The following is a 26,985-nucleotide window of genomic DNA, read 5'->3' on the forward strand; positions in this document are numbered from 1 at the left end:
CCCATTCTTAGGTGCGACCTGTATATTCATCTTTATATCTACCCATTGTAAATACGATCTAAGAAGGGAAGGTGAGTACGTTTTGGCTGGGTCACAGGGGCCCCTGGGGGCTGATCCCATCTAAACAGAAAATCCAGCCATTACATCTGGCGTCACGAACTGTTTACGAAGCCTGTGTGCATTGTTTTGTTTTGATCTCGTTGGTTTGCGCTCGGCTTGTACGTATAAAATTTTGTTTATAATTGTGTATATAATTTTTTGCGTGTTAATATGTTTCCGAAAAAATCTCCGTCGGTTTTCAAATTACCGATTCAGATTCCCGGCTGGGAGTCTACGCCTTATGAGGCTTTAGCCCGTGAGTGGGCTGATTCTACTGGTTTGAGTGAAAATTGGTCTTCATGCTTGGAGCAGGCGGAGCCTGCCGATGTGATTTCATGCCTACAGAAAGCGCCAATAGTGAAAGGCGATGAGCTTCCTATTTTAGGACGCAGAGGATGGATTATTCTTAATGCATACAGAATTTTGCATGAGAAGTTTGTTCAACTACAGAAACAATTTAAAGATACGGAAGGACGGTGTGTTGAGTTGCAAAATGCGCATACTCTTTTACGTTGTCAAAATAAACTGCTTGCCGACAAACTTGAAACATATCAGACCATTGCCGAAAGAGCTGCGGTCCGTATTGCACGATATAAATACAAACATCGTCGTGGGCGCGTGTCGTCCCGCAAAGTGCGTATGCTTGTAGCGAAAGCTGGAATGGATTGGAACCCCGATGAGTGGGACGGTAATATCTGGGATTCTCATGCTTCTGACTCCTCGGCAGAGGAGGGTGACAAGCGCGAGTCTTCTCGCTCCGGACGTGATTGTAAATCTGCTTCATGCATTGATTTGACTCCCGATTCTGACCGTGCTCGTTCTTCCCGTGCGGATGACGTAGCTTGCCCTGATTGTTCTGTTAAATCTAAGATGCGGGCTTCCTCGGAAGCTCTTCCCGCAGTTTCTGCTCATCCGATCTTTCGACGGAAATTACAACAAGCCCCTGGTAATCCGGGTGGTATCCCTCTTGACTGTATTGAAGATTTTACTCAGCAGGAGATTAGTGACATCCTGCAACGATTTAAACAACGGCCTGGTGAGGCCTTGCTTACCTGGATGGTGCGTCTTTATGAGCTTGGCGCTTCCGGTATTCTGCTCGATGCTGTTGATTGCTTACGATTTTGCTCTTTGAGTTCTGATTCTACTATTCAGGACCATTTTCGGAATTTTAATGGTAATGTCCAAACTTCTTTGCTCCAGCTTGCGTCTGATGGCTGTAATCATAAATATCCAACAGAGTCTGATTGGCCCTCTGACGACAAGCCGTGGTACACTCTGCGCGATGCGTCGCAACGTTTAAAGGAAGAAGTCATGAAAACTTGTATCTTCCTTAGTACTGCTGACAGGTTATTGGATGGTTTGTTAACATCTTCCGTGCGTAACCGCATTATACGTACTTCTCCTGTTGCTTACAAGCAGGTCATGATGACATTGTTGATTAATCAAACTGGCAATCCTTTGTCTGCTGTGCTTGAGTCTGTTCGTCAGCTTGGTGAGCTGGGTGAATGGTTTAAACCTGAAAGACAATCCCGACCTGAGGGTCGTACTGGAGGGGACTATAAGTTCTCTAGACGTGACATGTTTCTTGCTCTCATTGCTGATGGTGTCAAAAGGGAAGAGATCGATGGTGAACCTAATAATATCCTATGGGATATGTTTCGTAAGCGTGGTTTGGATCGGAAGGAAGGTGCCCGTCGTGTGCGAAAGAATGATTATGATCGTGGTTCGGATGACAGTGGTGATGAGAGACGACGTGTGGATTCTGATCGCCGTGATGACCGGCGCCAAGACCGTGGTGGTTCCCCCCGTCGTAGTGATGGGAGGGGGAGAGAGGATGATCGTGGAAGGGGAAGGGATGATCGTGGTTCTAGCAGACATAGAGATGCAAGGCGTTATTCCCCTGATATACGAAGGAGGGAGGATCGTAATAGACTCTCTGACCGTAATTTACAACTTTTTGAACATGATACTAATCCGTTTCGTACTGGAGACGGATATGAACAACAAATCCTGATACCGAAGAAAACTGAAAACATCTACCCTGATCTGTCTTGGTTGACGGAACGCAGGAAAAATGACTAGGAAATAGGTCAAGCTCCGGTACGCAGGTGGGCCCACAGAGATTACAGACCATATGTAGATATTGAGATTTTTTGGAAACATCGTAATATCCAAAGGGCCCGAGCGTTAGTTGATACTGGGGCGGAGGCCACTTTAATTCATGGTAAGTCAAGGAAATTTCATGGACAGTCTTTCACAATTACCGGCCTGGGTGGCAAAGAAACACCCGCAGTTCAAACTGCACTTGAGATTACAATTGGTAGGATTCCTCGTAGAGAATACTCTGTGTTGGTTGTGCCACTTTTGGAATATATTATTGGAATTGACATTTTGAAAGGTATGACTTTGCATTTGGATGATGGTTACTATCAGTTTGGTACTAGACAGTACATTTCGACCCGACCCGTACGGGTTGGCCGTTTACGCATGCCACCTATTAAGATCCCTTTAGCGACGAAAGTGATTTCTCAAAAACAATATCGCATCCCAGGTGGTCATGAAGAAATTACAGCTACGATTCAGGATTTGGTTGACGCAGGAGTCATTACTCCGGTCACATCTGCTTGGAATAATCCTGTTTGGCCCGTGCGCAAAAGTGACAACTCTTGGCGCATGACTGTTGATTATCGAGAATTGAACAAACATACTCCTAAATTGACTGTGGCAGTGCCTGACATTGTTACATTGATTGAGAGAATTCAAAAGCATCCAGGTACATGGTATGCTTCTATCGATATTGCTAATGCATTCTTTTCGATTCCAATTGCCCCCGAATGCCAGGAACAATTCAGTTTTACATGGAATGGACGTCAAATGACGTTCCGGAGTCTTCCTCAAGGCTATGTACATAGTCCTACGATCTGTCACCGGCTGGTGGCGGAACATTTGTCTGAAGTGCCCACGAATACACAAGTTCAAATTTGTCATTATATTGACGACATTTTGATTCAAGGTGATACGCAAGACCAGGTACAGTCTCATTTGGATCAGATTATTGACTGTTTGCGAGCAAAGGGTTGGGAAATAAATCCTGACAAATTACAAACCCCATCTCAAGCTGTAAAATTTTTAGGAATCAATTGGCATGAGGGTCACAGAGAGGTGATCCCACAAGTTAAACGTAAAATCCTTGATTTTGCTGTTCCCAGAAATAGGAAAGAGGCGCAGTCCTTCATTGGGTTGTTTGGATTCTGGCGCCAACATATTCCCCATTTGAGTCAAATCTTGGCTCCACTGTACCGAGTCACTCGTAAAAAGAATGCGTTTGAGTGGGGTGAACCTCAACAGACTGCTTTTAATTTGGCTAAAGAAGCTATTCAGTATGCTTTGGATTTGTGGCCTGTGAGTGACGGTGATGTTGATTTGAATGTGTCCGTGGAAGGTCTGTATGCCAATTGGAGTTTATGGCAAAAGCAGGGCAGACAAAAAGTGCCATTAGGTTTTTGGACCAAAAAATTGCCAGAGGCTGGTGAGCGTTACTCACCTTTTGAAAAACAGTTGCTTGCTTGTTACTGGGCTCTGGTGGATACCGAGCAATTGACTTTAGGCCATGCTGTGATTTTGAGGCCTGAAATTCCCATCATGCAATGGGTTTTGAGTTCACCGAAGTCCCATCGAATTGGACATGCTCAGGAGGCTAGTGTGATTAAATGGAAATGGTACATTCAGGACAGGGCACGTGTGGGTCCGAAAGGTGTGGCGGTTTTACATGAGCGAGTGGCGCAGGCGCCCTCCAATGAGGCTGAAAGTGAGTGTTCGGTTCCCGTAGTGCAGGAGTCTCCCGTGAAGTGGGGTAAATCATTTGATGATCTGTCCGTGGAGGATAGAAAACATGTGTGGTTTACGGATGGTTCTGCGAAATTCATTGGTGACAAGAGACATTGGAAAGCAGTGTCCTACAATCCGATTACACAGAAATTATTGAGCACAACTGGAGACGGTAAGAGTAGTCAATATGCTGAACTCTATGCGGTTTACCAAGTTTTGAAACAGGAGTTACCAGGTACATGTCATATTTTCACTGATTCTTGGTCCACTGCAAATGGACTAGCGGTGTGGTTGCCTACATGGCACTCGCACAATTGGGAATTGCACTCCAAGGAATTATGGGGTAAAGAATTGTGGCAAGAAATTTGGGAACTGCTTCCGCACAGTACTGTAACAATCTTTCACGTGGATGCTCATACTCCAATCGATTCCCTTGACAAATTTTTCCATAACATTGCAGATGGACAGTCTAAAATTTCTGAGGCAGTGGTTGACATGCAAGATTCTGATTTGGCGGGATTGGCGAAATGGGCCCATCGGAAGGCAGGACATTTTGGAGAGAAAGCCACTAACAGGTGGGCTGTTGATAGAGGAATTCATATTCCCTTTTCTTTAATTAAAGATGCCATTCTACATTGTCCCATTTGCCAACACTCTAGAAAGAAGGAGGTGCCTCAAATTGTTCGAGGTCACTTATATCGAGGTAAATTGCCCGCCCAAATTTGGCAGATTGATTATATTGGTCCGCTCCCCATGAGCAGAAATTGTCAATACATTTGTACAGTAGTTGATACTTATAGTGGCCTTTTGGTCGCTTTTCCTTGCAAGAATGCTACCCAAGTGAATACGATTAAAACCCTGGAGCTGTTTATTCTATATTATGGTGTCCCATTCCAAATTCAATCAGACAATGCATCCCACTTTCGTGGAAGATTGGTGCAGGACTTCTGTATGGAAAACAATATCGACTGGGTATTTCACATTCCATACTATCCACAAGCTTCAGGACTGATTGAGAGAATGAATGGCTTGTTGAAAGAACAGTTGCGCAAGTTGACTGATGACCGTTACAGCCAGTGGAGAGATGTCCTACTTCAAGCTTTATTAATTCTGAATAACCGTCCTTTGTTGCATGCTGAATCTCCTTTGATGCGTTTGTTTCCTCCACATGTTGATGCGAAACCTAATTCTGTTGCTACCACTGTCACATATTGGGAAATTACCCCCGGTGCTTTGGCTCCATGTAGAGCAACCTCAGGTTCCGCAGGCCTCGACCTGCATGCTTTAAATGATGTACACTTCCCAGGAAAAGATCGAATAATTGTTGAAACTGGCATAGGTGTCTCTATACCTGCCGGTAGTTTTGGATTAATTGCCCCAAGATCTGGCCTGGCCCTGAAAGGTGTTCAAGTCCTTGGTGGTGTGATCGACAGTGATTATCAGGGAGAGATTAAGGTTCTCTTGCTTAATAGCAGTGAGATGGATTTGTTTATCAAGAAGTCTGACCGTGTTGCTCAACTATTGATTATGCCTGTCTTCAGTGGTGAGATCAAAAAAGGCTCTGCCCCAACGTTGCTAACTGTGCGTGGAAAAAAAGGCTTCGGATCGTCTGATCTTCCTGGAGCTAAAATATGGGTGCAATCGCCTAAAAATCCTCCTGAACAGGCTGATATTATTGCGACCGGTCATGACAACACCGTTCTGGTGATGAAGCCAGGGAAAGATGGCTGGGAAGCTGTCCCAGCTGACAAATGTTATTTACGAGAATGATTAAGGCCTGTGTTTGTATTCTTTTAGATCATTCTTTGGACTGCTGCTGCAGGATGTGTCGTCGTTGGACTCCTTTTGGCTTGCTACGCCGGGAGAGGAGAGCATCTACCGACGCCGAGTGATGGGATAACAAGAGCCACGCGATCCGCGTGGCAGAAGTCCTCCAATTTTTGGATCACACTCGCGAAGCGAGTGACGAACTCTCCGCATTTTTGCCTTACCCCCATGAAATCGGTTACTGACATCTTATCGACCTGTTTGGTTGCTGTCCCTGCATCTACTGAAACCCTTCATCATGTATTTAATGTGTCCTATGCCCGACCTAATGTCATTTTGGGCGACTTCTTGGCCCATGAATTTTGTCCCTCATGTACTCTTCTTCCAGACCAGGATGTCCTTATTAATTCCAGAATTACTACTTTTAATATTACCCCTGGTGACCTTTGCTTTATGATGACCTGCAATCCTAAGGCCATCTCTGAATGTCTGCGGTTGAAACTCCAAGCCGCTACTACTTTTTCATTTCATCAACGTTTGCTTTGTACAAAAAGACTTCCTAATTCGTGTTTTTCAGTGAAGAACAATATGACTTGCAACAGTTTAGTTGTAGCCACTAGCCATTATCGTTCAATGTTGTTACCAGCTGGATGGCTCTTTTCATGCGGGAATTCATCTTGGCCCTATATTCCTGCGAATATTTCTGGTGGCCCGTGTGCCATCACTAGATTAAGTTTGCTAATGTTTTCTTCACATCCTCCTTCACATTCCCGTATTGTTCGTGACTCAATGTCCTTACATGACGACTGTGATTCCTCTGTTCATCTTTTTTCCAGATCAGAATATCTTGGTTTGTCTTTTTCTATTATTGGTGTTCCTGCATTAGCCGTTTATAATGCTAAAACAATAGGCAAGATGGCCTGCTGGATGGTCAAGTCGATCAACCAAACTTCTACTGTTTTGTCAGATTTATTGTTAGATTCCCAAGGTGAACGTAGAGCTATTTTGCAAAATCGTGCGGCCATCGATTATTTGCTGTTAAAATACGGGCATGAATGCTCTGAATTTGAAGGTCTATGCTGTTTTAATTTGTCTGACCATTCTAAAGATATCCAGTCCCATATTAATAAACTCCACGACTTGACTGCAGAAATTAGAGAACACATAGATCAGGGTTTCTTTGACTGGCTTTTTAACTGGCTCCCTGACATGCATTTTTTACGACAAATTTTGGGAGGGGTTATTATTATTGTCTGCATCCTTATAGCGATTTGCTGCTTTATTCAGTGTGTCCCTTCCCTGCTACAATTTTTTAAACTTACGAAGAGTCGTAGATCAGTTAGTTTTGTTTCATATTATTCATCTACTGACGTTAGCTCCATTTAGTTATTGGTTAATAGACTGGAGTCAAGGGGTGTAATGTTATGGCTGTCTTTTTGCCAGCTCTCTGGAGAAGGAGAATGATGGAGAGTGACTCCAGCCTATCACCCCCATAGCATAGGGATTAGGCCGATAAACAGGGACCTTGTCTTACAGATATAAGGGCATTTTCGTGCCATTTCTCTTAGAGTAAGGCTTATGAATTTAAGTGAGGGGTTAGATATATAAGTATTAGTCATGATTTACTCATTTGCTAACATGCCGATCTGTTTCTCATGGAGCTATGCATATTATGGGCTCCGTAGGCCTTAAGCGAGACAGACTCCATTTTGCTTTCTGCCTGGTAGCTCGAGAAGGCTTTCTAGGTTAAAAGTGATGTTTTAGTTTTAAGCTGTTGTTCGCTTGGAGAGAACCGGTTCAGGCTGACCCTTATCGAAGGAATGTATTTTTCTCCACTCCGAAGACACAACTTCAGGCTGGCCAGCTGGGAAAGTGTCCTTGGTACGGGGAGGTACAAGAATTTGGTGGGCGGCAGGTTACTGGCCGTGAATTTCCATGAAGGAACGGGCTTTTGATATTAGCAAAGGTGTTAGTCTTTCAGTCAGTCAGTCCGTAGGCGGCATCTAGCCGTTAGCATCTCTGCCATTATTCATTTTCATGGTGGACAAGTCGCCATCTTTGAAGTCGGAGAAAGATTTAAGACCGAAACTCTCTGAAGATAGACTGAACGAGAAGTGGCGCGGAGCGCACTAACCCAGAGAGAGAGAGAGACGGTAGCTAATTAACAGCAAGGTTCCGAGGTCCTGAGGGAGAGCAGACGAGTTTGAGCCTATCAGTGCAGACGTGTACTTGTGACGGCTGAGGGTGACTGCAAGGCGAGCCAGGACCCAGAGACGAGACAGGAGCCTAGATGACTGCCGAGTCCCGATTTCCCATTAACCAGGTGAAGTCCGACCGATTCTTATAGTGCGTGCACCCTAATCTTTCTCTTTTATTTCTTGTGCAAATGTAATGCTGCATAGTAATGTGATTTATGTTTATGGTTAATAAATGCCCTAATTCATATAGAATTATCGTGTACCTGGTTCTTGTGTCCAATCTTGGTAAATGATGCTCCTAGTTGAGCACTGTTTAGACGAACGGATGAGAAATCCCGATCAGACGAATAGTTATCAAATAAAGAGGGAGTGAGTGGACCTTTGATGTCGTAAGCACGGAGTACACTATATAATCTGAATCCATATCCAAAGTTATTATTTTAGTTTTATCCTAAGTAGATTGCTAAGATATCATCCTAATAATGTTTCATAGGAATGTGGTCGTCGTTGATATGCGGCGTTAATGAGAGTGCTGGGGAGGATTACCAGCGTGTAGGGCTGCCGGATTGCAGCCCGTGTGTAAATGAGAGCGGCGGGAGGGATACCGCCGTGTAAGTTTCGCAGGATCGCGAACGATTTGGAAAAGGGAGCATTGGGTTCTGCAGGCCCGTGTGTAGACACGCCGGATTGCGTGTCAGATCTGCCCTAGGGTAGAACGGTCTGGGTCAGGGCGACCGCGAGGCCAACTGATGTGAATAAGATATTGTAGAAAATCCATATATGTATATTGTCATTCCCCATTCTTAGGTGCGACCTGTATATTCATCTTTATATCTACCCATTGTAAATACGATCTAAGAAGGGAAGGTGAGTACGTTTTGGCTGGGTCACAGGGGCCCCTGGGGGCTGATCCCATCTAAACAGAAAATCCAGCCATTACAGCAGCTTAAAAGCATGAAAAATGGCAAAGCTGCAGGCCCAGATTCTATACCAGTTGAAGTATATAAACTGTTAATAGATGAAATTGTGCCAGAGATGAAGGCTCTCTTCAATGCAGCCTATAGAGAGGAAGCTACCACCCAAGGTCTTGGAGTGAGGCCATAATAACTCTGATTTTAAAACCCACAAAAGATCCAAAGAGGGCAGACTCTTACCGTCCGATCTCTCTTCTCAACACTGATCATAAAGTAAATACAGGAATTTTGGCAGGTCGCTTGGCCATGGTTTCCCCCCAATTAATCCATATGGATCAAAAAGGTTTTGTTCCAAAGCGACAAATACAGGACCTTACATTGTCCTTGATCGGAACAATAGATTTGGCAGTCACGCGATCGATTCCATTAGCAGTAATAACAATAAATGCCGCTAAGGCATTCGATCGAGTTAGCTGGGGGTTCCTATGGGGGGTGTTGAATACTATGGGTTTTGGTCATGACTTTATAAGAGCAATGCAAAAGCTATATGGACATCCAACGGCCAAGATTCTTATCAATGGCAAGTTGACTGAAAGTTTTGAGATACACAGAGGGACAAGGCAGGGTTGCCCTCTGTCCCCACTTCTTTTTGATCTCTATATAGAGCCGCTTGCATACTTGTTGAGAGCAGATGAACAAATTATACCCATACACCAACTCCCGTCCCATAGTAAAATTGCGCTTTACGCAGACGATTTAATAATATACACTTCTGACCCAACCCTTACACTAACAAGAATGGAACAACTGACAAGTGAATATGGGACCTTTTCAGGTTATGCCATAATCCCATCCAAGACGGGAGTGATGTGCTGGAATGTGGAGGGGTGGGGAGGTACAAGATGCAAGGAAATGAGATACTTGGGGATAGATATTACTGAAAAATTGAGGAGAATCCTTCTTGTAATTTGAAGCGAGTTATGAGGGAGGTGGAGAAACAATTAACTAGATGGAAGAAACTGCCGCTCTCCATTTATGGGAGAGTGAATCTGGATAAAATGTCTATCTTGCCAAAGCTTACATACCTCTTTAATGGGATACCTCTCACTTTTCCAACAGAAGAAATTAATAAAAATTCAGGGAAAAATAACAAGTTTTATTTGGGCTTCTAGGGGTGTACGCTTATCTTGGAGAAAATTACGGAGAAGCCTCAAAAAGGGGGGGTTAGCTCTGCCCGACCTTAAATTGTATTGTATGGCTTTTCAATTTAAAAACATTTGCATGCTGGTGGGGGAACCTTTGATTAACACATGGGGATCTATATTGGGGGAAATGGTTAAGGCCTTAAGCCCGAAGGCTTTTTTATATAAATTTGGAGATCAATTTGTTTTTTAAAAAGTCAGGTTAAAAGTCTAAAAATCAGCACCAAAACTATGGCAAACAGTGAGACGCCTTTTAAAGATTGGCAATTTTTCTGATTTTGCTCCCATTTGGGAATCCCCGGGAACACCAGACTGTTTGAAAGATGCTTTGAGCCTACCATTAAAACAAGCTGGAATAAACAACTGGGGGGATCTCCTGTCCGTAGAAGGCCTGATTTCGTGGGATATTTTGAATAACAGGTTAGGGAAAAAGTTATCTAGGTTTAAATATCTTCAGCTCACTTCATGGTCTTCTACTATTGCAGAGGAGGTGGGGAGAAATTGGGATTTTGAAATTGCGGTACAGGATATAAATCCAGGCGCTATGAAGGCTCTCTCGGATGTCTGGGTAAGCACTCTGCAAGAAGACTGTATACAATCTCTGTGGACTGAATCTTTAAAAACTTTATATGCCTTTGTTTCATCCGCCAATTTTAAACGTCATCATTTCTTTGTTATTCATAGGATATATTGGACCCCTCAGAGATTAGCTAAGTTTGTATTGCAACCTGTTCCCAGCTGTAAGAGGTGCAAGCTTTTAAGAGCCAGTGATGTCCATGTTTTCTTTTCTTGCCCAGTAATCCAAGAATTTTGGAAGAATGTTGAAACTATTTTAAGGGCTATTTTCATTAAGAATATTGTTCTGACAGAAACGCTGGTGTTTCTAGGGGTAAACAATGCAGCTCGACAGGTATTAAATAACACGCAAAGGGGACTACTATTTTATTTGCTCCTTCTGGCGATAAGAGAGATTTGTAAAACATATTTGATCCTGAGCCCCCACATCCAATAGCATGGTTAAACTCGATAAAATGGACATGCGAACTAGATATTAAAGGTAACTCTAGCTGCTCAAAAGAGTTATGGAAGGATTACTTGACATGGTCAAAATAGGATCTTAACTTCAAAGTAGGTGGGGCTGTTTACAATTTCGGATATAAGGTCCAATGATTACATCATGCCATGGGCTAAGTGGAGGTTTGACTCAGTTTTTGCTCCCCTCCTCCAAGATGCGGGCCAGCGTGGCTTGGAGTTTTAATCTGCATGGACCATGGACGGATCGAGGGTACACCGAAACGGTTCAGAATGCAGCAGTCATGGTGAAATGAGGACTTAAAACAATAAATAAATATGACACATCTTACTTACGTACATTCACTCTTGTACCCCCTTAGGCTGTTGTTAGGACACATCTTAGTCCTGAAGAAGACCCTTGTGATGCCTCGTCATTAACACATACATCCTGGGTCGAAACGTCGATGCTCAATGACATCACGTCCTGAGTCACTACACCCTTGAAATCAGTGTGAAGGGTAACACAGGGTCTAGTTTGTACCATATATGTAACAATTGGATGGCTAGTTCAAGTAACCTTCTGTTATTGTTTTGATTTATGTACTAGTTATTTGTTGTACATATATATGTTACACTACCACATTATATGTTTTGCTATTTTGTTTCCACTTTTGTGCTATGACCACATCATACAACAGCCTTATATTCCATGCTACATTTAATGGATATATAAAGTCTAAAACATATTTACTGTGTTTTGTTGTCTGGTGTGTCTCAACTTGTCCACGGTATTTATGAGCTTTAAATGTTTTATAGTGATTACTTTTTCCCTAATACTAAGCAATTGTTGGACCTGACAGAACTCATTGTAGTAATTTTTCTAGGGCATAGTGTCAGCATTAGAAGGGCAGTGAGTACTCAGAGCCTTGCTTAGGGGGTAGTGTCAGAATTATAAGGGCAGTGAGTACAAGAAGCTTTGCTTAGGGGAAGTGTCAACATTAGGGAGTAGAGAGTAAAAGGGGTCTTGCTAGGGGGAAGTGTAAGCATTACAAGGGCATTAAGTAATAGGAGCCTTGCTTAGGGGTAGTGTCAGCATTAAGGGGGCAGAGAGCACAAGGGGTCTTGCTAGAGGGTGGTGCCAGCATTAGGAGGGCAGTGAGTACAAGGGGGCTTGCTTAGGGGTAGTGTCAGCATTAGAAGAACTGTGAGTGCAAGGTGTCTTGCTTAGGGGTAGTATCAGCATTAGATGGACAGTTAGTACAAAAAGCCTTGCTTAGGGGGCGTTGTCAGCATTAGCGTGGCAGTAAGTATAGGGGGATGCTGAAAGGGGTAGTGTCAGCATTAGAGGGGCAGTGAGCACAAGGGAAAATACTTAGAGGTAAGATAGTAACCTCAGGTGATCAGTCCTCAGCCACAGACAGTGACCCGAGGGTATCAGTCATCGGTCACAGACAGCGACCCCAGAAGAAGGGCACCCTTCAGATGTGAGGCTCCTCCCAAATAGCAGCTGGTAGGTATGTGTCATGTTTCTTTAATTGTTCTTGTGCACTGACACTTCAAGTGAAGTTCAACCTTCAGAGTGACTATTTTCTTACCACTTGGAATATCCTCTGTCGGCGATCCAGATACTCGGTTGACGTAGTGTTGGCGTATTGCGGGTTCCAATCATCTGTATATGTGGATTTGATCCCCCTTCTAGCAGTGTTTGCAGAAGACTGGGTAGTTGTTGTGTCTGTGGAGGTGATCACACCTGTAGAAGTCAATCAGAATTCATTAGTAATGCTGGCCTTCACTCCTTCACTCTAGTTCCCATAAGAGCTTACATCATCGCCCAAGTGTGATCATGATAGCTGAGGCATGGAGAATTACTGTCATAAGAGCTTACATCACCGCCCAGGTATGATCATCATAGCTGAGGCATGGAGAACTACTGTCATAAGAGCTTACATCACCGCCCAGGTATGATCATCATAGCTGAGGCATGGAGAATTACTGTCATAAGAGCTTACATCACCGCCCAGGTATGATCATCATAGCTGAGGCACGGAGAATTACTGTCATAAGAGCTTACATCACCGCCCAGGTATGATCATCATAGCTGAGGCACGGAGAATTACTGTCATAAGAGCTTACATCATTCCCCAGGTATGATCATCATAGCTGAGGCATGGAGAATTACTGTCATAAGAGCTTACATCATTCCCCAGGTATGATCATCATAGCTGAGGCATGGAGAATTACTGTCATAAGAGCTTACATCACCGCCCAGGTATGATCATCATAGCTGAGGCATGGAGAATTACTGTCATAAGAGCTTACATCATTCCCCAGGTATGATCATCATAGCTGAGGCATGGAGAATTACTGTCATAAGAGCTTACATCACCGCCCAGGTATGATCATCATAGCTGAGGCATGGAGAATTACTGTCATAAGAGCTTACATCATTGCCCAGGTATGATCATCATAGCTGAGGCATGGAGAATTACTGTCATAAGAGCTTACATCACCGCCCAGGTATGATCATCATAGCTGAGGCATGGAGAATTACTGTCATAAGAGCTTACATCATTGCCCAGGTATGATCATCATAGCTGAGGCATGAAAAATCACTGCCCGGGTATGATCATCATAGCTGAGGCATGAATAATTACTGTTATAAGAGCTTACGTCACTGCCAAGGTATGATCATTATAGCTGAGGTATGAAGAATTACTGTCATAAGACTTTGCATCATCGCCCAGGTATGATCGTCATACCAACGATTAAACTAATTAGTGTCATCAGATCCTACATCACCTCTGAGGTACCGAGTGTTACTGTCAAATCGCTCATCATAGCTGAGGTATGAAGTATTACTGTCACAAGAGCTTACATCATTGTTCGGTAGGATGATCATAGATGAGGCATGAATAATTGCTGTCATAAGATCAGCACTGAAAGCGAGGTGAATGTATTTTGTGGAGTTGGTAAAGGAAGCAAGGGGTAATGTAAAGTGTGATGGGGCGAGTGTGAAGTTGGTGAGGGAAAGCAATGGTGGATGTATTTTGTGATGGGGTGATCGTGGATTTGGTGAGGAGAAGCAAGGGGGCTGTATACTGCGATGTGTCGAGTGTGAAGTTGGTGAGGTGGGGCGAGTGTGGAGTTGGTGAAAGGAAGCAAGGGGTAATGCAAAGTGTGATGGGGTGAGTTTGTAGTTGGTGAAGGGAAGCAGGGGATGTATACTGCGATAGGTCGACTGTAGAGGTGGTGAGAGAAAGCGATGGTGCATGTATTTTGTGATGTGTCAAATGTGGAGTTGGTGAGCAGAAGCGAGGGGGCTGTATACTGTGATGTGTCAGGTGTGGAGTTGGTGAGGTGGGGCGAGTGTGGAGTTGGTGAAAGGAAGCAAGGGGTAATGTAAATTGTGATGGGGTGAATGTGGAGTTGGTGAAGGGAAGCGGGAGATGTATACTGCGATGGGTCGACTGTAGAGTTGGTGACAAGAAGCAAGGAAGCTGCATCAGAAAATGGCAGATACCATGAAGGCTATGAAGGCCTATGTAGGCTGATCATTTGCCCCAGGGTTGGATGCACTTGGGACTGCATGAGCCAGACTGGTGAGTTCGAGGGATTTAACAACACAGGGTCAGGCAGGGAAGTAGGACAGACGCAGAGAGGTAACCTCCCACTTCCAAATGGGCTGCCAACTAAGCTTTTCAGAAACTGTGAAATAAGGGTTGCTGTCCGCATGCATTTGTACAAGGAAGCGTAGGTGAATGAGGGTCTGATGTGAGATGATGCTGATATCAAAAGAGGTGAAACTGAGGGAAGGGGTGCTTGTTACTACACAGACCACTGTTGCCTAGGTATCCTAAGCTGGATATCAGAAGGCTGCATGAGGCTTTGAGTTTAGCACTGGATGCTGAGAAGGTCTTTGACTTCCTGGAATAAGAATTTCTGGGTGATGCAGAAACTGAACATAGTGCTGGAGTTTTTGCAGCGGGGCCAGCAGCTGCACTAGAACCTAAAGGCGAGAGGGAGGATGATGAGGGTGATACCATTGGTCTTTAGAGTGAAACAGGGCAAGACTTCATCAGAAGGGGAGTCTACGGGACCCTGTGCTGAAAAGATTTGTATGGCCGCGAGGGAGGAAGCCGGATGGTATGCTGGCTGGCACATGAAAAAGACCCGCCTTGGAGAGCCCCCATGCTAGTAGCTATGTTTGGCGAGCTTGGCAGAGATTCGGGAATCAAGATCATTGGGAAAAATCAATCTTGTGTTCTATCCAGGGATTGGTGGATGCAGTTCCCCACAGCTGTTGGCTCAAGGGTGAGAGGGAAAATGTTGTTATCTAAGTAGAGTCGTGGCTAGACATGAGATATTGTGAATGGTCCAGGAGGTCCCCAGCGGAGATAAAAGTTGTAAGCTGTGTGTTAAGCAATTTCTCCAGTACCTTGGATGGGAAGGGAATCCTAGAAATCGGACGGTAGCTACTGGGCTCCTTAGGGTCCAGGTTCGGTTTTTTTAACAGAGGCAGGACTGAGGCTGTTTTCCAGGCATCTGGTAAAAGGCCTGACTGAAATATCTCAGTGAAGACTAGACTTAATTGTTCACATAGTATTTCTGAGAACAAATGGAAAACTTTTGGGGGACAAGGATCTGACGGGGCTCCTGACTTAGTTGTCTTCACCACTTGAATATTCTGTTCCAAGGGAGAAGAAAAGGAGAAACCTGTACCAAATGTGCAGGTATGTGACCCTGGCTTAGTAAGCTTAGAGGAGGAGTGCGTGCCATCTTTGAAGGTTTTGTACACTGTCTCAACTTTATTTATGAAAAACTGTCCCAGTGTATTTCAGAATTCAGGGCTACTAGCCGTCCGAGATTTGGCTGGTAGATTGACTAGTTTTTTTACTGTAGCAAAAAGCTCCTTGCAGGAGTTCTTAGCCTCCAGGATTTTTGTTGTAAAATATTTACCTTTTTCCTCTATAACCAGTTTCTTGTATACTGACAGTGTTTGTGCATATTCGGTTTTCCTAGCCTGATCGTAATTTACTCTCCACTTTCTTTCTGACCTTCTGCATGCTTGTTTTTGTGCTGTAAGTTTGTCGGTAAACCAAGGCTCAGAGGGCTTTTTCCTTCTGGAAATGAAACTCTTTTTAGGAGCTGCAGCATCTACCACTGTTTTAGCCCAAGTGGTTAATCTATGAACCTCTGAGTTGGTATCCGATACAAGGTTGGGTTTAGTTTTAAGTAATAAAGCTTGTAGACCAGGGGTACTGATATTAGCCCAATCTTGATGGGTGACCAAGATGGGTGTATTTGTTGATGTTGGTTGGTGCATTTCTGCACTTACAGTGAGCATTATAGCTCTATGGTCCGGCCAAGGAATGGGAATTACCTCTAAAATTTTGAGCATGGGATTTGAGGTAAAGATTCCATCCAGGGTATGTCTGACGATATGTCTATCTTGCTTAACTATCTGTCCCAACGAGAAGCCCACCATCGCATCGACTAGTGTGGCAGTATTATGGTCTGCTGAGTTTTCTAAGTGATAATTAAAATCTCCTAATATTGTAAAGTCAGAACAATTTATACTGGATTCCAGGAAGGGACTGATTCTGTCCAAAAGAGGGGTCCGTGCCCTCGGAGGCCTATACATGAGAAGTCCTTTTAGTGTGTAGTTGTTATTGAGTGATACCTGGAAGGATAGAGTTTCACAAACAGGAGAGCTGCCAGCTGAGGATCCAACCACAACTCCTCTCTGGAAATGATAGCTAGCGCCCTCCCCCCCCTTGAGTGTTCTATCTGCTCTAGTGATAGATGTCAAATATACTTTTTTTTTCTTACACAACGCAATTTAGCTTTAATACGGCACACTCGCGCCTTTCTTTTGTTGTGCAATTTAGCTTTAATACGGCGCACTTGTGCCTTTCTTTTGTTGAGCACTTTAGCTTTAATACGGCACACTCGCGCCTTTCTTTCGTTGTGCACTTTAGCTTTAATACGGCACACTCGCGCCTTTCTTTCGTTGTGCACTTTAGCTTTAATACGGCACACTCGCGCCTTTCTTTCGTTGTGCACTTTAGCTTTAATACGGCGCACTCGCTCCTTTCTTTTGTTATGCACTTTAGCTTTAATACAGCACACTCGCGCCTTTCTTTTGTTGTGCACTCGGCACCTAAACATTGTTTTTTGTAAATTTAAATCAACATGACGTGCACACAACAATTGCGCCTGCCGCCCGCAGCCCCCTCCCGCTCTCGGGAATGCTTTCAGTCTTAATCAGCCTGTTTCGTTATCCAGTTCAAGTTGTAAACGTGATTACTTTTCCTCATGAATTTCTGTTCTTAGTCATAACTTGAAAAACTCGCTCAAGTTGGCTATTAGTAGCCTGACTCCCTTGGCAACAGCTTTACTAATGCCATGAATCACGCTGTAGCTATAATACGTGAGCGACTAGGCGGTTTTATTTTTATTTCGGTTGCTGCTATTTAAAGAGATGGTTGGTGTGTTGGACCGAATTTGTGGAAAGCACGTGTTGTCTCAAAACCCCCTCCCACCCCCCCTGCACACCAATCACAACCAACCCCATCCATCATCTGTGCATCATGCTGGTACCAATGCGCTTTGCACCAGTAAAGCTAGGCAATAGGTCTCGCATTTACTCAAGTTTGAGCTATTGGCATTGTAAATGACTATGTTTTTTATTTATGTTTTGTTTTTTAAAGCATAAATAAACGGTATTCTTATTTACAATGCCAATAGCTTAAACTCGCGTAAATGCGGGACCTATTGTATTGCAAATGCTTGTTTCACCTGTGTCACGGTAGTGAGGCCTACAGGATCACTCATTCAAAGTCCCACTGCTGCGTGCTTAACTCACCCTGGCCTACATCTGTTTGATGTAGAGTGCTGCACAGCGCACGTGTACCTGCGCTGGGTGTCTGTGTGACTAGGAGGGACCCCATACAGGGATAATGCGTGCAGGATGAATGCTTGTGCTGGGTGTTCGTGTACCTGTGAGTGGCCTAATGCATGGAGGATGGAGTGTTGTGCAGTGCATGTATGTTAAATGCATGTGCTGGGTGCATCTGTAGTACTAAGCAGTACGTGCAAGCGGAATGCATGCGCTGGGTGTATGTGTACCTGTGAGTGGTACAGTACACAAAGATTATAGTGCTGTGCTGTGCAAGCATGTTACATGCATGCACTAGATGTATTTGTGCCTGTGAAGGGTACAATACATTGAGGACTCTGGGTTCCATTTTGGGTGACCCAGTCCTACATGCTGAAACATGAGGAAAGGAGATAGAGGAATCCCACCTATCTGTCCATCTCATCACCTTCAATACTTCTTTCCATACCTCGCACACCTCAGGCCTTCCACACTATTCTTTCCTCCGCCTTACTTTGCTATCCCTTCCCACCACACATTTCCATTCCACACCGACACACCTTACCTGCCTCGTCTCCTCTACATCTCTCCTCCCCTCCCTACACTCTAAAGAGTTGCAAGAGGTAAACCAAAGACTGACCAATGGGGCCTCTGCAAAGGGTACAAGGCTGAGTCAGTCTGGCTCAGAGTGTGATTGGGCAGATAGAAGACCAAAGAATGAGAGATTGGAAGAGGCATTAAATACAGAGTGAGATTCCCAAGTCCCTTTCCAAAATACAGTTCATGACGGGCTAGGTGGGCAGGCTCAGCTTCATGCTGAATGGCTGCCCATCAGCCAATCAGAGTGGGGTGTGTAGACCTTTGGATGTGAGGGGGTGCTGAAACTCACAGTGGGGTGTGAACTTCTGAATATGAGGGGCACAGAAGCCTGGGGTGGTGGTCCTCTAGATATAAGAGGGGCGAGAAGGCTAAGAGAGGAGTGTGGCCCTATGAAGATGACGGGGATAGAGATGGATATAAGGGGGCGCAAGGTTCAGACCCAGACAGCAGACTATGACAATAACTTCAGACACTACAGAATCCATTCCTTGGCAAGACCGTGAGTTTCCTCATTCCTAGGTCCGCATTTGGAGCAACTCTCCCTAAAGTAGCCTGCACCTTAAGCCTAAGACTAAACCTAAGATATGACCTAATGTGAGAGATTGCACAAGAACATATGACTACACATTACAGAGCCAGATGCAAGTGACCATCCAAAAAACAGAGCCTTGAATAAGCCCCAGGCCTGTGTACAACAAGGGGCAAACACGTGATCTGTTCATCCGCAACATGAGGGTGCTGCTGACCTCAGTAAACAAGGCCATGAAACCTACACTCCAGAGAGCAACTGCGTGTTTCTTAGTAGCATAAGTGAAAGACTGTATTGACTAATATCATAGGGATTGGAAGTGCCTCTATGTATATAAAGCATCCCAGGAACTCAGTACTAAACATTTGAGCAGGCAAGGATAATATTAATGTTATGTATGTACTGAGGCGACAGGGCTCTCCATTCTATAGTTGGGGCAGAAGGCTCAGAGGGGGGTGTGCATCTTGGATTATATGAGGGGGGCACAAGGCTCAGAGGGGTGTGGACCTCTGAATATCAGGGGGGCAGAAGGCTCAGAGGGGGGTGTGCACCTTTGGATATGAGGGGGACATAGGCTCAGAAGGAGAGGGGGTGTGCACCATTGGATAGTTGGGGCAGAAGGCTCAGGGGGGGTGTGCATCTTTGGATTATATGGGGGGGCAAGGCTCAGAGGTGGGTGTGCACCTTTGGATAGTTGGGGCAGAAGGCTCAGAGGGGGAGTGCACCTTTGGATATTAGGGGGGCAGAAGGCTCAGAGGTGGGTGTGCACCTTTGGATAGTTAAGGCAGAAGGCGCAGAGGGGGGGTGCACCTTTGGATAGTTGGGGCAGAAGGCTTAGAGGGGTTAGGTGTGCGCCTTTGGATATTAGGGGGGCAGCAGACTTAGAGGGGGGTTTGCACCTGTGGATAGTTGGGGTAGAGGGTTCAGAGGGGTGTGTGCACCTTTGGATAGTTGGGGCAGAAGGCTCAGAGGGGGGCGTGCACCTTTGGATAGTTGGGGCAGAAGGCTCAGAGGGGGGCGTGCACCTTTGGATATTAGGGGGGGCAGAAGGCACAGAGGGGGAGAGCACCTTTGGATAGTTGGGGCAGAAGGCTTAGAGGGGGGTTTGCACCTGTGGATTGTTGGGGTAGAAGGTTCAGAGGGGCGTGTGCACCTTTGGATGGTTGGGGCAGAAGGCTTAGAGGGGTTAGGCGTGCACCTTTGGATATTAGGGGGGGCAGAAGGCACAGAGGGGGAGAGCACCTTTGGATAGTTGGGGCAGAAGGCTTAGAGGGGGGTTTGCACCTGTGGATAGTTGGGGTAGAAGGTTCAGAGGGGTGTGTGCACCTTTGGATAGTTGGGGCAGAAGGCTCAGAGGGGGGTTTGCACCTTTGGATAGTTGGGGCAGAAGGCTCAGAGGGGGGCGTGCACCTTTGGATATTAGGGGGGGCAGAAGGCACAGAGGGGGAGAGCACCTTTGGATAGTTGGGGCAGAAGGCTTAGAGGGGGGTTTGCACCTGTGGATTGTTGGGGTAGAAGGTTCAGAGGGGCGTGTGCACCTTTGGATGGTTGGGGCAGAAGGCTTAGAGGGGGGTTTGCACCTTTGGATGGTTGGGGCAGAAGGCTTAGAGGGGTTAGGCATGCACCTTTGGATATTAGGGGGGGCAGAAGGCACAGAGGGGGAGAGCACCTTTGGATAGTTGGGGCAGAAGGCTTAGAGGGGGGTTTGCACCTGTGGATAGTTGGGGTAGAAGGTTCAGAGGGCCGTGTGCACCTTTGGATGGTTGGGGCAGAAGGCTTAGAGGGGTTAGGCGTGCACCTTTGGATATTAGGGGGGGCAGAAGGCACAGAGGGGGAGAGCACCTTTGGATAGTTGGGGCAGAAGGCTTAGAGGGGGGTTTGCACCTGTGGATAGTTGGGGTAGAAGGTTCAGAGGGGTGTGTGCACCTTTGGATAGTTGGGGCAGAAGGCTCAGAGGGGGGTGTGCATCTTTGGATATATGAGGGGGACTGGTGGCTCAGAGGGGTGTGGTCCTGTGAATATGGGGTGTACAGAATTGTCCAGGTAGGGGCTGTGCCCCTATGGATATTCGGGCCAGAATGCTCAGATTGAGGGGTGTGTGCACGTCTGAATATGAGGGAGATAGAGGCTCACAGGAAGGGGGTGAGCACCTTTAGATGTGAGGGGCAGAAGGGTGGCGAATGAGGAAGAAAGGCAGGAAGGCATTTTATATGTGTATCTCTTCAGCGGTGCATCATCCACATGGTGCACGATCATGCAGCAAATGTATTAGGATAACTCATACATCTGATTCTATACGGCAAATAGACTCAATTGTCTGTAGCTGAATACAAAGACTATTGGACTGTAAGACTTGAAAATAGAACCACTATCATAGAACTACAATCAAAAGTATGCAGGAAATGGGAAACATATAACTTTCAGGTAATGTCTGTGATTGTTGCATATACAAAACCCCCTCCACACATACTTATTTATTAGGACTTGTTTCTTGGTGAGGTGTCTCAGTGTGCTTACACTTACCATTTGACTCTCTAAAAGTGGATCTTTCGTTATGGTAAACACCTCAATCTGAACAACCACAATAATGCTCCAAAAATGGGTGAAAATAAATGGGGGCATCAACAAGGGCTTTTATCTCTGCTTTTTTGGCATTAAAAGCCAAAAAAGCAGAGATAAAACTAGCGCCCTACCAGCAACAGGGTGCTAACATGCAAATTTGCATGTTAGCACCCTTTTACTCTATGCTTCCCCTTGCATCTCTAATGAGATGCAAAGGGGGCGTTCCAGAGTAAAATAATAGGAGAAATGTCGCTAAGCAAGGGGGCGTTCCAGAGTAAAATAATAGGAGAAATGTCGCTAAGTGACATTTCTCCTATTATCAAGGATATCGTTAACCCTGTTAGCGATAAAAAAAAGCAGCGCTAACCGCAGTTAACGCTGCTTTTTTACGTCTGGTGTTTTTCTGACTTAGCCATGATATCCTATGTAAGGTGGATATCATGGCTAAGTATGTCTATCCCGATCAGCAAGCTATCGCCAAACCTTGTGGGATTATCGCTGTATTTCCAGAGATAAGCGTTGCTGACAGCACGCTATCTCCGCGATAAAATTCAGAGTTGGCCAGCGATAATTATCCTCGCGCTAAGAGCGCTGAGCGATAACTATCACCGGCCCTTGCTGATATGCCCCTTGGTTTCTTAACTGCAATCCTAGTTCTTACTCCGGGGAATATCCACTGAAAACATAAGCACTGAATAGTCCCAGCCTACGCGTGGGGATCTTCATTTTTTTTTTATGTTTTGCAGCTTATAGATAAGATTATATTAGCCAATTGCTTTAATTTGCATCTAAAAAAGGGTTTATATATAATTAAAAGACTAGAAAAAATTAGCAGGAGCTGTATTATTTGTCCTTATAAATCCCATTCACAAACTGTTTTTAAAGGCAAATGAAGGAAGAGGACAATGTAGACTGCCATGATGCTGTTTATAAACTGTAGCTCTGCAGATATGAAAAGAGACTCTGCACCCTAGAGGCCTCAGAGCCCACCAGCATCCCATCATGTCCAGTAGGTGGCGGTTACCTCAGTATTTCTTTACCTAGCAAACGGTATTATTAGCTAGTAAAACAGAATGTCTATTAATTGTCTCTGTCTCTTCCACCAGGGAGCTGGGTGGGTTGCTTAATGTTTCAATGGAGTTTCCCTTGGGAGAAAACTAGGATTACGGGTAACAAACCCTTCCTTCTCTCTCAGAGGATCTCCATTGATAATCATAAGCACTGAATAGAGTAGCAAGCCCATCCCTACAAAATTCAGTGGAAGAAAATAAAAGATGATCAATAGGCAAAGAGGTTCCTCAGGGAAGCCTGAACTACTTGTGCATCTGTTCTTTGCATCTGAGTCCAAACAATAGTGTCTGGTTAAAGTGTGATCTGATTTCCATGTAGCTGCTTTGCATAATTCATCAATAGGAATATTCTTTATCAAAGCAGCTGTAGCTGATTTCCTTCTAGTGGAATGAGCTTTTGGTCTACCGGCCAAAACCGTTATTTGCTTTCTGGTAGGATGATAAGATGCAGGAAACTATCTACTTGGATATAGATTGTTTAGACATGGCTAAAAGCGCAAGTTACTTACCTTCGGTAACACCTTATGTGGTAGAGACATGATCTGGCTGCAGATTCTATACCTTTGAACCTCCAGGCATCAGGCGGTATCCGGAAGATTTTTCTTAGTAGTACCCCTGCGTGCTGGTAGGTGGTGTCTGTCGAATCCGCATGACGTTGTCGGCGATGTGCTCGTCGGCATCATACGTATCCGCGTCAGCAATATAAGCACCACTCCGGCACGCTGACGTCAGTGCTTTTCAAGACTTTCCATGCCAGAAGCTTGGAGCCATGAAGTAACTGACCATGGTGTGTTAAAAAAGAAACTAGGGCCCTAAAGGGGAACAGCCCTGACCCTAAAAGACAATTCCGCAGTATGGGGAGGATGGGTGAGTCGATAAGGAATCTGCGGCTAGATCATGTCTCTACCAGATAAGCTGTTACCGAAGGTAATTAGCTTGTCCATCTGATACAGACATCTAGCTGCAGATTCCTTACCTTTGAATAGATACCCAAGAAGTGCCTTCCAGTGGGACTGCGGAAAAGCTTTAAACCAGGAAATCCTGTAAGACAGAGCGGCCAAATAGGCCCTCCCTGCAAACCTGAGAGTCTAGGCAATAGTGTCCAGCAAACATGTGCAGAGATGCCCATATGGCCACTTGACAGATGTCAGAAATAGGACCACCACGCTGAAGGGCTGTGGTGGTTGCTTTCGCCCAGGTGGAATGGGCCCTAAGGCCTTCGGGAGGCTGCTTCTTTGCCAAGGCATAACATATTTTAACGCAGAGGATAACCCAGCGTGATATGGTCCTCTTTTGGACGAATGTATGACGTTACAACGCATACATTTACAATGCATGCCTTTACAACGCAGTTTTTACATCGCAACATCCTTCACAACGCATTCTTTTACATCGCATGCCATTACATCGCATTTTTAGAAACTACCTTTACAACGCATACCATTATATCGCATTATACCATTATAACACATACGATTACATCGCATTTAAGGTAAGTCTTGGATAGTGTAGAGGTAAAAATTACTATTCTAACTCCAGTAGGTGCAACAGTAGGGTAAGTGTTGGATAGTGTAGGGGTAAAAATTACTATTCTAACTCCAGTGAGTGCAACAGTAGGGTAAGTGTTGGATAGTGTAGGGGTAAAAATACTATTCTAACTCCAGTGAGTGCAACAGTAGGGTAAGTGTCGGATAGTGTAAGGGTACTATGCGTTGTAATGGTATGCGTTGTAATGACTTGCGATATAATGCCTGCGTTGTAGTGACATGCGATGTTATGGCTGCTTTGTAATGACATGCGATGTAAAGGATGTTGCGATGTAATGACTGCGTTGTAAAGGTTGTTTCCTCTTTTGAACAGCACACCCCTTCTTTGCTCCCACACATCCTATAAAGAGTTAGTCATCCACCCGGAACTGTTTTGTGCGATCAAGGTAGAATGTTAACGCTCTTTTTGGGTCCATACGGTGGAGATGCTCCTCTTCCTTGGAAGGATGCGTAGGTGGATAGAAAGTGGGCAGAGTAATGAACTGTCACAGATGAAAGAGAGTTACAACCCCAGGCAAAAAGGATGCCCTAGTTCTCAGTACCACTTTTTCTGGGAAAAGAGACTGTGATGACAGTGCCTGTAATTCGCTCACCCTCCTGGCAGAGGTAATTGCCACCAAAAAAGCTGTTTTGATGGCGAGCAACCATAGAGGACAGTTGTGCATGAGCTCAATGGTGCACACATCAAGATAGTGAGGATCAAATTAGGATCTCATTGTGGCATAAGAAAAGGAGACGGGGAAAACAAGTGGGTTAACCCCTTCAAAAAATCTCTGTACTCAGAGGGGACTTAAAAAGTAAAGGCTGATCTGGCAGCTGAAGAAAAGCCAAAAGGGATGAAAGGTAGCCCTTCAAAGTGCCCAAGGCAGAGCCCAGCTGGGCCAAGGAAAGGATAAACAGGAGGATATCTGCCAGGGAGGTAGATAAGGGGTCAATGGAACTTTCTGTACAATATTTTTTAAATTTGTTCAATCGGCGGGCGTATACCGATTTTGTGGTTTGAGTCCTTCGGAAAGAAGGTCAAAAGCTGTCCACTGTTGCCGCTCAATCGCAAAGCAAGGAGGCGGAGAGTGAACAGGTTCGGGTGAAGGACCCTCCCCTGCTGCTGTGACAGAAGATCCTCTAGATGGGGTAGCCTGATCAGAGGATCGACGGTCATGTCTGGGAGCTCGGGATACCAAACTTTCCGTGCCCAATCCAGAACACAAATGACTTGTGCCCAGTTGCTCCTGATCCACTTGAGCAGTCTGGGCAGGAGTGGTATGGGCAGAAAGGCATATATGAGGCCTGAGCATCACTCACGACGAAAAGCGTAGCTGATTGAGAGCCGCCTTGGAAACTCCAACATGCAAAACTGGTGACATTAGGCATTCTCTTCGGAGGGAAACAGATCTAATCAAGGCTCTCCCCATCGCTGAAAGAGACCTTGTGCCACCTACGGATGGATGGAGATGCCACTCGTGATCCGCAAGGCGCCTTCTGCTGAGCTTGTCTTCTCCGACGTTGTGACGTGAAAGTACTTTGTTCAATTCCTTAGGAGGGGAGGGATGGCATGTTGGAGGAAAATTTTCTTTATACCCTCCAAGAAGTCTTTAAGAACTGGGACTTTGAAAAAAGAGGTTTGTGAAGTACATTTTCTATAGGCAGTATTAGCTGCCAAATGGACTTTAAAAGAAGAGATTTGAAAGCCGGATTTGGCCAGATGAAGCAAGTATGCAAATATAGCTTCTTCTTGGCATGTAGTTGGATCAATGTTCTTGTCATACCACTGGATACAGAATCTCTGCCATGTAAAATAGTTAGCTGAACACGTTGATAGATGTTTAGCCTCTTTGAGAATGTTCATGCATTCCTGTGGTAAATTTAAATGTCCATATTGTATGAACTCAGGAGCCATGCTGCCAAACTCAAAGAGGAAAGATTGGGATGAACCATCTGACTTCCGAATTTAATTAAATGGTCCAGTATGTAGGGCAGTTTTATGTGTGGACGCTCCGACATGTGGAGAAGGTCTGTGAACCACAATGTGGGGGACAATCTGGAGCTATCAAAATCATTCTGGCCTTTCGAGTATGACAGTTTGATGATAACTGATGGAATAAAGGAATCGAAGGAAATGCGTAGAGAAATTTGACAGACCAGTCAACCTATAGGACAAATCTACAATATACCTGGTTGGTTGAGGCAAAGTTTGGGCATTTTTAGTTTTCTGCATTTGAGAATAAATCTATGTGAAGAAAACCCCACATGCAGATGTTTTGAATGACTTCATCGTGCAGAACCCACTCATGATTTTCTTTAAGAATCCTGCCTATGGAGTCTGCTTGAACATTCTGTACCCTCATAGGATGTGTTGCAATGATGTTCATGTTTCTGGCTAGCAACCAATTCCATATTGTCTGGGCTTCCAGTGACAAGGCTCAGGGCCCTGTTCCTCCTTGCTTCTACAGCTAGTACATTGTTGTTGTGCTGTCTGTCTGAACAAAGTGGGATTTTGTCTTGGAGGATGGTAGGGAAGACTTCAACGCCAAATGAATAGCTCATAGTTCCAGGAGATTGATATGATAAGCCTTTCCTTCGAGGACCATGTTCTCTGAATTTGAAGGTGATCAATGTGTGCTCCCCAACCTAACAGAGAGGCATGGGTCACTGTGTCTGAGAGGGAACATCCTTATGGAAAGGTATCACTTGAAAGAGAATCTTTGGCTTGCACCACATTTGAGGGTCTGTCTCTCTTTGAGAGAAAGTGTAATGTTTTATTTTTTTATCCATTTATTT

The 26,985-nt window shown here is 44.9% G+C and overlaps 1 protein-coding gene across 1 annotated transcript in view; it reads right to left on the reverse strand.

Moving 5' to 3' along the window:
* LOC146835403 (uncharacterized) overlaps nt 1-26,985 on the reverse strand; it is a 213,841-nt gene that overhangs the window by 83,709 nt on the left and 103,147 nt on the right. The window contains exon 6 of the mRNA XM_085602976.1: nt 12,618-12,772. Coding sequence (XP_085459102.1) covers nt 12,618-12,772 — 155 coding nt within the window. The remainder of the gene's footprint in view (nt 1-12,617; nt 12,773-26,985) is intronic.

The sequence above is a fragment of the Triturus cristatus genome, chromosome 4_2, assembly GCF_964204655.1.
Source record: "Triturus cristatus chromosome 4_2, aTriCri1.1, whole genome shotgun sequence".
NCBI lineage: Eukaryota > Metazoa > Chordata > Amphibia > Caudata > Salamandridae > Triturus > Triturus cristatus.